Genomic DNA, 12,165 nt, shown 5'->3' with positions numbered 1-12,165 from the left:
TATTTAAATATTATTCTGACTCAAATTCGTGGTCTTAAAACCACCGTTTCGACTAGGGTCTAAATCGGGTTGTTACATGGTCGAATACTCCAAGGTCTAAAAATGGTGGTTTGATGATGGTAAGAAGAAAAAGATGAAAATTGGAAAATTTCCTTTTGTTTATGTTTTAATCCAATTTAAATAAATGTTTTAACTTAATTATAACTTCAAAATTAACATATAAATTGTTAATTATCATGCTTTAACCATCCACTAGAGTTTGAAATGGCTTAGTTGCCATTTTGGCCTTCGAACAAATACAAGATAAACATTTTAGTTAACAAAAATCAATAGCGATAAAGTTTACAATTTTTACTATTTAGTCCTTGTACCTTAATTAATCATTCAAATCATCAAAATTTTTGGACCAAACCTCAATTCTCCTATATAGTAGATCCATAATTATTTAATAGAAATATTTATGAGCTCAATTTACAAGAATGAGATCCTAATACTTCATTTTCCAAAACCACTGATTGTCGATACAAACCACTTGTATAATAACTAATCATTCTACAAGTAAAAATTATGAGATCAAGATTCACTATATCATTAGGTTTGACTCGTAAATATTAATCAATAATATTTACGGACTCACCGATCAGAATTGTTGTCCCAAAACCACTATTTTTGACACCACTGAAAATCAGGCTACTACAACTCTCCCTTCCTTAGGAAATTTCATCCTCAAAATATCTTACCAAAGAATAGGTTCAGATATTGAAATTTCATAGATTCTTTTGTTTCATGGATCAAATCAATCTTGACAAGTTGTCTTTTACTTAGTTCAAGCTAGTATAACGGGGTTTTACATTTCCGACCATACAAAGCTTTAAACGATGTCATTTTTATACTCGAATGATAGTCATTATTGTAAACAAATTCTATCAATGGCAAATATTTTTCCCAGTTACTTTCAAACTCTAATACACAACATCATAACATACCTTCGAGTATATGTATTACTCACTCGGATTGTACAATTTTCTGAGGATGAAAAGTTGTATTGAATTGTAGTTTTGTTCCCAAAGCCTTGTATACCTTACCCCAAAATATGGAAGTAAATCTCGAATCTCTATTAGAAATTATAGATAGTGGCACGCCATGTAATCAAACCACCTTTGAAATATATAATTCATTTAACCTCTCGACTGAGTAATCATTTCTAAGCGGAATAAAGTGTGCAGACTTCGTTCATATATGAACAATCACCTAGCTAGCATCTCTCTTTTTTGGAGTCAATCACAATCCCAATATGAAATCCATCGTAACTTGCTCCCACTTCCATTTAGAATCATCACAATTTTTAGTAATCTCGACAGAACTTGATGCTCAGCATTTACTTACTATCACACGAAACATTTAATTACAAATTTAGAGATTTCTCGTTTCATACCTAGCCACCAGTACATCTGTTTCAAATCACAATACACTTTGTTACTGTCTGGATGTATCGTATAAAAAATTATTATGAACTTCACTCAAAATGTCTGGTTTCAACTTTGAATCATCAAATACACACAATTGGTTACAAAAATATAAGTTTTCATCTCCATTAATACTGAACTTTGTAGTTTGTGAATTCTCAAATAGACTTCGTTCTAATTGCAACAGCGAATCATGCTTTTAGAGATAATGAATTCTTTGTAAAAATAATGGTCTTACTTTTAGTTCAGCCAAAATAGAACCTGTAACACCCCTAACCCGCCTCCATTGTTGGATTAGGGTTACAGAGTATTACGACACATGTCATAACAATTACTAACATTTAACCATTCAAATATCAAATTAAATAACAAAATATCAAAATCAAATGTCATTCTTAGCATAATTACAATTATTGACCTTAAACCAAGCCTACTAGGCTCTAAAAATAGCTCAGGGACATTCAGCGATCAATTTGAAACAAAATAGAAAATTTTGAAAATAAGGGTCACATGGTTGTGTGGTCAGGCCGTGTGACACAAGGACATGGCCATGTGGCCAACCGTGTGGCAGGCCGAGTAGCTTTCGAAATAATTTCACATGGCTGTGTCATAGGCTATGTGCCAGATCGTGTGAAACTTGCACCTAAAAACAAAAAAGATGCACAACCGTGTGGGTTAGCCACGACCATCTGACTACCCGTATCCCATGCCATGTGTGTTGGGAAATCTGCTCATATTGTAAAAAATATATAACTATTTTCTATTTATTTGAATGATGAATAAATAAATAAAAGTTAATTTCATATTTCACTATTATATCTTTTTTATTTTGTTTTTCGTATTTTGCATGCATAACAAAATTATTGTAACAGTCCGATTTTGGGCCTAGTAGGAACAGTGGTTTTGAGACAACAAATCCGACTAGGAAAATTTTATTTTTATTATATCTTTATGGCCTACAGTTTTACGAAATTATTTCGTGAAAATCTCGTTCGAAAATTTTGATGTTCGAGTACTCAAATTAGTAAAAAGGACTAAATCGTAAAAAATGCAAAACTTGAGTTCTAGAAACTAGAGGTATTAAATAGCTATAGAATTTTTAGTAGAAGTTCTTATGTGATAATTAGCCCAGTAATAAGTTAGTGGAAGATATTTCTTTGGTATTTTTGAAATTTGTTTGAAAAGAAAAGGGCAAATTGGTAATTAATTTAATAAAGGCATAATAAGACAAAAATTTAAAAGCTATCATCTTTCTTCTTTCTTCTTCAACCTTTGATGAAGAAAATGGGCAGCCATGGATGAGTAAACATTCAGCCAAGCTTTTATGGCTCATCTAAGTAAGGTTTTTGTCCCGTTTTTAATTATTTCTACATTTTTGGAGTCGTGGTAACTCAATTTAGCTATCTCGTACCTTCGTTTTCAAAACTGTTAAAGTTTGTAAATTTTTTCATTGATGAATATATGTGTATTTTGATGCTTGATGATGGAAAATGCATCCTTGTTGTTAAATAAATGACTTTAACTAAGTGATTTTTGGTGAAAACGTCTAAAACGACCATTTTGTAAAAGTTGTAAAAATGGTATAAAAGTGTGTTTTAATGAGAATTTTAGTTTGCTATAGTTATGAAAATGGTTCGGCTAGGCTTAAAGTACAAAGAAATTGAGTGCATTTCATTTTACGAGTCTAGGGAAAAAGTGTAATTATGATAAAGTTTAGGGGCAAAAATGTAATTTTTCCAAAATATGATTTTCGGATCACATTGAATAATGTGACTAATAATTAGACAAAATGTGATATTTTAGATCAAGAAAAACAAGATTTGGACTTAGAACGAGGGAAATCAAAGAATATGACGGTTATGTCCAATTGCTGATTTTGTGTCAAGGTAAGTTCGTGTGATTATAATAATGCAATGTTATAATTTAATATTAAATACTTTGTTGTTATTATTATATAAATTGTATGATTTGATTATACGAATATTCTTAATGAAGATCCGACAAGTAAGTACATAAGCAAATAATGTGATGTTGTAGCATATTTTAATGCTTTGATACACTACAGCAAAATAGGGTTTTAGCGGCGTTTTTAGCGGCGCGAGGACCAAAACCACAGCTATAGATCGAGCATTAGTGGCGCTTTTTGAAAAACACCACTATAGGTCGACCATTAGCTGCTCTTTCTGAAAAACACTACAAAAAAATTAAGCACAACGCCATCGTTTTATGTGAGCTTTAATGGCATTAGCGGTACTTTTTAAAAAATGCCATTATAGGTCGAGCATTAGCATCGCTTTCTGAAAAACGCCGCAAAAAAATTAAACACAACGTCGTCGTTTTCTGTGAGCTTTAGTGGCATTAGCGGCGCTTTTTGAAAAACACCGTATAGACCAAGCATTAGCAGCGCTTTTTGAAAAACCCCGTAAAAAATTAATTTAGTTTATGGGTTATGGTTTAGTATTTAGGGCTTATAATTTAGGTTTTTTGGTTTATGGTCTAGGATTTATGGTTTATGGTTTAAGGTTTGGGGGTAAATATGGTGAACTACTTAACTTGTGTATCTTGTATTTTTTTATAATATAAATCTAAATAAGATAAATATAAATTATTATTTTTAAAAACTATATATATCAAAATGGGTTAAATCCCAAAAGCATACATGAACAATGGTTTAGTGCGCAATGGGTTAAATCCCAAAAGCATAAATTATGAACACAATTATTGATATAACATCATTTTATATTTATATATTGCATACATAATTAAATATTTATATTTATTCATATAAAATATATTGATGTATTTATTTTTAAAATGTGTATGATTAAATCAAAATTCAACTATATATTTAAACCACAATTAGAATTTCATGTCTACAATTACACATTAAACCGAAATTCATATATAATTCGAGATGTATCTCTATCAAAATTTAGGTGTATACATATAATTAAATATTTAATTATGGTTTAAGGGTTGGGGTTAAAGGTTTATGGTTTAGGGTTTAGGTTTAGGGGTAGGGGTTATGATGTAATCTTTATTGTTTTGGGGTTTAGGGTTTATGATTTAAGATTTAAGGTTTAATGTCCATGGTTTAAGGTTTAGGGTTTATGATATAATGTTTACTATTTTCGGTTTAGAGTTTTTGGTTTGGGGTTTATGGTTTAGAGTTTATGGTTTTTTGTTTTATAGTTAAGGTCGTAGTACTGTTCATGGTTTTAGGGGTTAGGCTATTAAGGTTTAAAGGTTAGGGTTTTTGATAAAATAACAAAAAATTAAATTATTTTAGGGTTTAGGTAAGCAATAAGATTCTTTTTTAATTACTTTTATCCATTGTAATATATATATTTAGGGTGTAGGTTTATGGTCTATGGTTTGAGGTTTAAGGTTTAGAGTTTACTATTGGAAAATTGAAGCAACATTTGGATTTGGTGAGAAAAATTTTGAAAGTAAAACATAGAAAATACATGTCAAAAATGAAAAAAATAAAATACTATTAATTAAAAAAATTTAAAGTTTTTTTGGTATATGATTTGCTTTTTTAATTTATATATTAATTAATTTCTTATATAATTGTAAAGAAGATAATATTTATTTTAATATATTAAAATTATCAATATTGTTTAAATTATTTAAGAAATAATGATAAAGTTTATATATATTAAAACAAAATAAGTGATTTTTAGCGGAGCAAAACGACATCATTTTGTGTAAAGGAAAATGACTTTTTGTGGCGTTTTTATTAAAAACACGGCAAAAGGTAAGCAATAGAGGCGTTTTTATAAAAACGCTGCAAAAAGCGTTACACAAAACGGTGCCATTTTGTTACCCAAAATACCTTATACTTTTTCCCAAAATCGGTTCCCCCCTTCCCCCCGAAACCCCAAACTTTGACATGAAATCTTTCTTTTTTCCCTCCTTTCTTTTTGCCAAAATCGGTTCCTCCCCACTCCCCAAAGAAATCCTAAAATTTCACTTGAAATTAGTAGAAGCAATGAAGTTTATGTTACCTTCTCTATTTCACTTCTCCAATAGAAAGAGAAAAAACCCTAGCGGCTACACTCTTCCCTCACTTTCTAAACTAACAAAAGAAAACAATCACGGAAATGGAGTTTTCTCAAGCTGACTTCGATCGCCTTTTAGTCTCCGAACACACTCGTAAAATCTCTGAAGTTAACTACGCCAAGGACCCTCTTGATGCTGAGGTTCCTTCTTTATTTCTTTTCCTTTCAATTTTTTTATAATTCGTTTCTTTTTTTGCAGTTACTTTCCTCTGTTAATCGATTTTAATAGTAATAAGGTTATAATTCTTTTATTCTTATTTTCTTCTTTGGTTTGAGGTTTTTTTTAAAAGAAATTGTTTTACGTTTCCTATTATCGGTTAAAAATGTTGCAAAATTTAACCAAATGGGGAGGGGCTTTACTCGAATTAGCTCAATTTCAGACTGTTTCAGATGCAAAGCAGATGATAAATGGTACTCTACCATGTTCTTGAGTTTATTCCTATTATTAGTCATCCATTAACATATATACTTAAAATTTGAAACAGTGTAGTATTCTACTAAAATTTGCTCACCAAGGATGATTCTAAAATGAAGTGAAATGAGGAAGCGTCATCCAATTCCAAGATTGGATAAGTATTGAAGAAAATCCAAATATCGTAGGAGACTAACGTGGCGGTTACTTGGTTAGCAACCTAGCCCAGTTGGAGGAGAAATGCCCCCAAACTAAAACAAATCTTATATAAACACCTATTTTTATCATCTTCTCATTCATATTAATCTTCAAGACAACAACACCTCATCCATCGTTAGTTGATTTCTTCATCATCTCATCTCTTTGTTTCAATTCAATCCTTACAGCCTTTTCTATATCTGCTGAGCTAAAAAAAAAGAAATCTTGAATTCTTCTTCTTTTGGTTTCTCAATATCAAATATGATTTGGGTTTCTTCTTCTTCTTCTTCTTCTTTTTTACTGTCTTGAATTTATGATGATCAGATTCTTATTTCTTATTTCTTTTTTATTTAATTTGGAATTAAAGGATATCTTAAATTGAATTTGAATTGTTGTCCTCCTTTAAAGTTTGTGGTTTTTGTCTATGGTAAGGTCTAAAAATAGGGTATTAGCTGACTTTACATTATGATGGTTCTATAGTGATATATCAGCAGATATGACTAAAAGCAGCTTCAAGATTGAGCATGATTTTGGTATGTTACTGCTGATCATGTATTAGCTATTCTTTGGTTGCTTTTCATTAATTTATGGATTTTTAATATCCAGAGAAAAGGCGTGCTGAGGCTACCAGAATCAGGGGAAAATACCCTGACAGAATTCCAGTAAGAATTCATCCTTACCCTTGTCTTTTTCCACCCTTTTGACTTTTTTTTCCTCTCTTCTTTGCTGATGTTACAGAATAATTATGATTGTTCCACCACTTGTCTACTCTTTGTGCATTCTGTTGCTTCTTGATTTTTTTCTAGGTATCCATTTTAATATTTATAATTGATTTTTGTACAAATGAAGGGTCAAATGATTCAATTGGCTAATTTACTGAAAAGTCTTGTTTTTGTTGTGTTGTAAGTTCTTCTCTCGTCTACAAGCTTTAGAGTTTTGAGCCTAAATCAAGGCTTTGCACTACCTTCACCTATTTGCTTGTCTAACTTTTGCTTTAAGTGTATATGTTAATGGATGACTTTTTTCTTAAGACTTGTCGTGGTGTCTTTGCGGCATTTTGATATATATATATATATATATATATATATGATTATATTGGCACTTGTTCAGTTCCTATCCAGATAAACTTGCTTATTTGTTTTTACCATCATATGTCATCCGGACACATGGAATAAAACAACAACGTAAAATTGTTAAAAGAACTCCAAGGAAGCAATTAGAGCTTGTTTTTGAGGTTTGAAATCGTTGAGATTTATATTTATATCTCTATGTTCTACACTTCCAAGTGTCTGCTTATTTCATTTAATTTAATATGTAATTACATATTTTATTCATTTTATGAATATTTATTAAATATTATATTATTATTTTTATATAAGATTGTTGTTTTAATTATATAATTGTATAAATGTATAAATTTGAGCTTAAAAAAGAGAACAGTTCTGATAAATTATTGTTACTCACCAACTTTATATCACTATTCAGTATAGCCTCTTGTTACAATGATTCTATTATTTCTCATGCATCAGGCCCTGGATACACTGGGAAACACCAAATGGAGGATAAATAGAAGGATTCTTGGAGTAGTAGACAGATTATGGGTTAATGGAGGCCGTCTTGCAGACTTGGTTGAGCGTGAAGATGTTGGTACATGCCAAATATTTGAATTTGTCCGCTGCTATAAGATTTGATGCGGGCTTATTTAGTTTTTTTTTTTACTTTAGCCCATACACTTGGACTATCATATTCCCATATCTATGCCTGAAAATGTGTTCAGCATGGATGTCAAACACCGACCAAAGAGTCCCAACAACTTAGCTATAAAAATTAAATTACTAACTTTGTACTGCATGTTTCAGTCAAGTGTGTTTCATTCCCAACCCAAATCTACCATAGGAGCCCCAGTGTACATTGCACCAGAGGTCTTGTCTAGGAAACAATATGATGGGAAGATAATTCTTATTCGTACTTTTTGGTCTATAAGACATACTATTCCGAGTTGAGCTGAGTAGAACTTCATATGAATGAAAACTTAGAGACTTTTTGGAAATATCTAGATTGTAGATATTTGGTCTTGTGGGGATACTTAGATAACTTTTTGTGATTTTTTGTTGTTAGTTTTGTGTTATAATTTGTTCTAAAGTTAGATTTCAAATCCTTAGATTTATAATTAGGGCTTATTGGATTTATTGGTATTTTTAGTCAAATCTAACTGCTCATCGGACACGATATTGCCTTTTGTGCTTGTAATTTTAGATATTAGAACTAAAGAATAATTTCTATATAACGTTAAACAACAGTAGTGCAGCATGTTTCTGTTCTACTTTTTGCAAATTAATACTATTGTTCCTTGTTAAATAACAGAAGCATTCCATTGTATTGTGAAACCTCTAGTTTTTCTTGATATGAGTTAACTATGGAATATTATTTTTATTTTCTCATATATATGTATTTGGTGATGCATTTATTGCATACAATTGAAATTCTTTCAACAAAAGGATATTCTTAGATATGGAGGTTAGTTCATTTAATTCCCTCTTGCTCCTGAGCCTGTGCAATTATGCTGTTCAGTTTTTTTGTTCTATCCGGTTATCAGCAACAATGTTTTATTTCTTTTGTTGAAACAAATTCTGATTCTTGCTTTATGGTGGCATTATTAAAAATTTATCTTTCCATATCATAATTCAAAGAGATCAGTTAATGTGCTTTGACATATGAGGCTTTGAGGGTTGACTAAGTGATTTCATTGCTAGCCTGACTTTGGCTTTCTGTTCCGGTGTTTTGGATTCTCTGGCGGTTGAAATGAAAGCATCAAAGGAACTCTCTAAGTCATATGCAGGCATTGCAATACTTTGGCTTCATCTAAGCTTGAACCAGCCCTCTGTTGTATATTGTTTCTTCTTCTTTTCTGATCTTTTTCCTTTGATTAATGAGAGGTGATGATGATTTGGCATTCTTTTCTCACCAGGATGAATTTTGTTTTAGAAATAGTAATACTTTGTGAGTGCCTATGCGCGTGTGTGTGTGTGTTTTATGTATTAAATTACATATTGAATCAATGTTTATGTATTAAATTTAAATTCATTAATTTTATATTTAGTTTTAAAGTTAAAATTTTAATAGAAAATTTAATTTAATTTAATTAATATTTTTATTTATCCTTAAAAGTATATAGTTTAAAGTTCAAATTTTAAAATTAAACATAATATAATTTATCATAGAAATAAATATTATTTAATTAAAATAATTTTTTAAAGGTCATGTTCTTTAGCGGCGTTTATGAGAAAAGCACCGCTAAAGGTTTGTTCTATAGCGGCGTTTGTGGGAAAGCGTCGCTAAAGGTCATGTTTTTAGCGGCGTTCCTAGGAAAAGCGCAGCTAAAGGTCATGTTCTTTAGCGACGTTTCTAGGAAAAGCGTCGCTAAAGGTTATGTTCTTTAGCGGCGTTTGTGGGAATGCGCCACTAAAGGTCATGTGCTTTAGCGGGGTTTGTAGGAAAGTCATGTTCTTTAGCGGCATTTGTAAGAAAAGCGCCACTAAAAATCATGTTCTCTAGCGGCGTTTTTTTCATAAACACCACAAAATGTTAGCGATGTTGTCTTTAGCGGCGTTTAGCGATGTTGTCTTTAGCGGCATTTTTTGCGACTCTAGTAAAAGCGCTACAAATAGTTTTAGCGGCGCTTATAAGCACTGCCATAGGCCCAAAAAGATGCCACTAAAAAACTATTTTGTTGTAGTGATAATATGTGCATTTAAATGTTTTATTATTATCATGAAAGTATGAAATGTATGATGGAATAACAAATGACATTATGAGCAAGTGTGACGACTTTGAGCTAGAAAAGAAATCCAGTTTGAACCTCATGAATAGTATAGGATACATGAGATATGTCATGAGAAATAATGTGGTCTAAACTCATGAGTTGTATCTGAGTTCATGAGATAAGTGATATATGTAATGTGGGTCCGGGCACTAACTTTGTGTATAAATTCGTGAGTAGCTCAATGAGCGGGCATTACATGATAATGCTTTGGGGCCCGGGTGCTGACTTTGTTTACAGACCCGTGAGTAGCTCAAATGCGAGCATTACAAAATATGTGGTAGCTTTAGCTATATACGTTATGCGCTTTGAGTTGGTTTTAGATGCATATATGGCACTATGTGCAAGTTTTTGTGTATCCATTAGTATTCTGAGTGTTCAACGGGTAATTCAAGGAAGGATTTGATGATGGTCCCAATGAGGTATGTCATTGATGAGAACGAATGTGAGTTACGTTACGAATGAGTACAGGTATGTACAGAAACTCAATTGAATATGAAATCCATGAATGGTAAGTACATGAATAGTGTGAAATGATGTTGTATTAATTTGGTGGACTATGATATATGTTTATAAATGCATAGATTTCTAATTTAAAAGAAATGAAGGTGTGATGAACTTAGTTATCATCATTTTTGTACTAAAACTGTTTTGGACAGTAGCTATTGTCCAACTTTGAAAATTCACCAAAAATTGAGTAAATTGAATTTGAGGCTGAATAAAATATGAAATTAAAGCTTATTGAGCCTAGTTTCACATAAAAAAAATGGTGTAATATTTGAATTTTCTTGAGACAGAGTCAGAATGTTTTCGGCATCCCCTATTCTGATTTGGGAAAATCATCAAAAATTGTAAAAAAAAAATTATGGGTTATAATTTATATTCCTATAATCCTTAATGAGTCTAGTTTCAATAGAAACAAATGGGAACATCATCCAGATCCTGTATGAGAAGTTAATTAATTTTTAGTGAAGAAGGGTCGGAACTGTCAAACAGCATAATAGGGGTGACTTTGAAGAATAAACTGTTCTAATTGGATAAACCAAAAATTTTAAAAATTTTATAGTGAGGAGATATGTAAGTCTAGTTTCAGGAAAAATTTTCGGAACTTAATTTGGAGTTCTGTAGCTTAAGATATAAATAATTTTAGTGACTGCGACTCAAGTAGATAGCTTAACTAGGATTTGAGCAAATAGTGGAATAATGTGGAAATATGATTGTGATACCTTGATAAAATGTTATAAGAATTTGGAAAAAGCATGTAAATAAATTGCTTATTGTTTTCATATGAACTTACTAAGCTTTAAGCTTACTCCCCTTCCTTTCCATCTCTTATAGGTTTATTTAGCTAGCTCGGGTTGGAATCACCGGAGATGCTATCACACTATCAAGCTACCATCTGGGGTATAAGTATTCAAGTACTCGATTTTATGGCATGTATAGGAATTATGTCTTTTTTTATATTAGTCATTACTATTAGGCCAAGTGTGTTGGCCTATAATGAGCTGTGATTCAATTTGAATATGCAAAGCCATAAATGATGGCTTATGATAATCATATGCTTAATCATATGTAAATGACATGTTATTGCATGAATGTGGTTAGTTTAAATTGCATTTATATGCTTGATAATGTGCCATGTGATGTGATATGAAATTGTGCAAGTAAGGGTGACAAAATGGCTTGGAAAATAGCCTTGCAATCATCCAAACGAGTAGACCCACGGGCGTGTGTCTAGGCCATGTGTGACGCATGGTCCGCCCCCACAAGCGTGTGTCTTAGCCGTGTACCCCTAAATGAAAGAAGACATCATAAATAGAGAGTTACACAGGCTGAGGACATGGGCGTGTCCCAAGCCACATGGGCGTGTGTAACCACACGGCCTACTCCACTCAGGCGTGTGACTCTCTGAAAATGGAAAATTTCTTAAGTGTTGTAAAATTTCTGAAAATTCTTGGTTTAGTCTCAAATCATATCCTATGTATGTTTTGGGCCTTGTAGGCCTGTATAAGGGACGATATGCATGTGTATGAATGGTTTTAAATTGAATGAAATTCTATGGCTCTATTTTGTACGAATGTTTATGTTTAAGTCCAGTAGTGCCTCGAACCCTATCTCAGCATCGGATGCAGGTAAGGAGTGTTACAATTGTGACAAGAAAATATTAGCTCATAGATTGTCTAAATTCAAACTGAAGATAAGTGG

At 31.7% G+C, this 12,165-nt stretch overlaps 1 protein-coding gene across 4 annotated transcripts; it reads left to right on the top strand.

The window, feature by feature from the left end:
* The first annotated feature begins 5,915 nt into the window (after positions 1–5,915).
* Positions 5,916–11,592, top strand: LOC108465043 (DNA-directed RNA polymerase 1B, mitochondrial-like). Of its 4 annotated transcripts, XM_053025758.1 has the most exons (5): positions 5,916–6,275; positions 6,621–6,673; positions 6,747–6,802; positions 7,670–7,787; positions 11,299–11,592. In XM_053025758.1, the coding sequence occupies exons 2-5, from the start codon at positions 6,637–6,639 to the stop codon at positions 11,310–11,312; spliced, it is 225 nt and encodes a 74-aa protein (XP_052881718.1). In that variant the 5' UTR covers positions 5,916–6,275; positions 6,621–6,636; the 3' UTR covers positions 11,313–11,592. The 4 variants fall into 4 exon arrangements, 2 of the variants coding, with proteins under 2 accessions (XP_052881718.1, XP_017620835.1); XR_008280132.1 differs by lacking the exons at positions 6,621–6,673; positions 11,299–11,592 and adding an exon at positions 8,894–9,254 and having other exon boundaries at positions 5,980–6,275; XM_017765346.2 differs by lacking the exon at positions 11,299–11,592 and having other exon boundaries at positions 5,988–6,275; positions 7,670–9,224.
* Positions 11,593–12,165: the final 573 nt, after the last annotated feature.

This window comes from Gossypium arboreum, chromosome 3 (assembly GCF_025698485.1).
Source record: "Gossypium arboreum isolate Shixiya-1 chromosome 3, ASM2569848v2, whole genome shotgun sequence".
NCBI lineage: Eukaryota > Viridiplantae > Streptophyta > Magnoliopsida > Malvales > Malvaceae > Gossypium > Gossypium arboreum.
Note: the sequence above shows the minus strand (reverse complement) of the source record. Positions and strands in the feature narration are given on the sequence as shown.

What these genes read in the sequence shown, in the direction of transcription:
- LOC108465043 (XM_017765346.2), top strand. Translation starts at nt 6,637, where the DNA reads ATGACTAAAAGCAGCTTCAAGATTGAGCATGATTTTG. An exon ending in CAAGATTGAGCATGATTTTG is followed by an intron (nt 6,674 to 6,746) that starts GTATGTTACTGC and finishes TTTAATATCCAG; the next exon opens with AGAAAAGGCGTGCTGAGGCT. An exon ending in AATACCCTGACAGAATTCCA is followed by an intron (nt 6,803 to 7,669) that starts GTAAGAATTCAT and finishes CTCATGCATCAG; the next exon opens with GCCCTGGATACACTGGGAAA.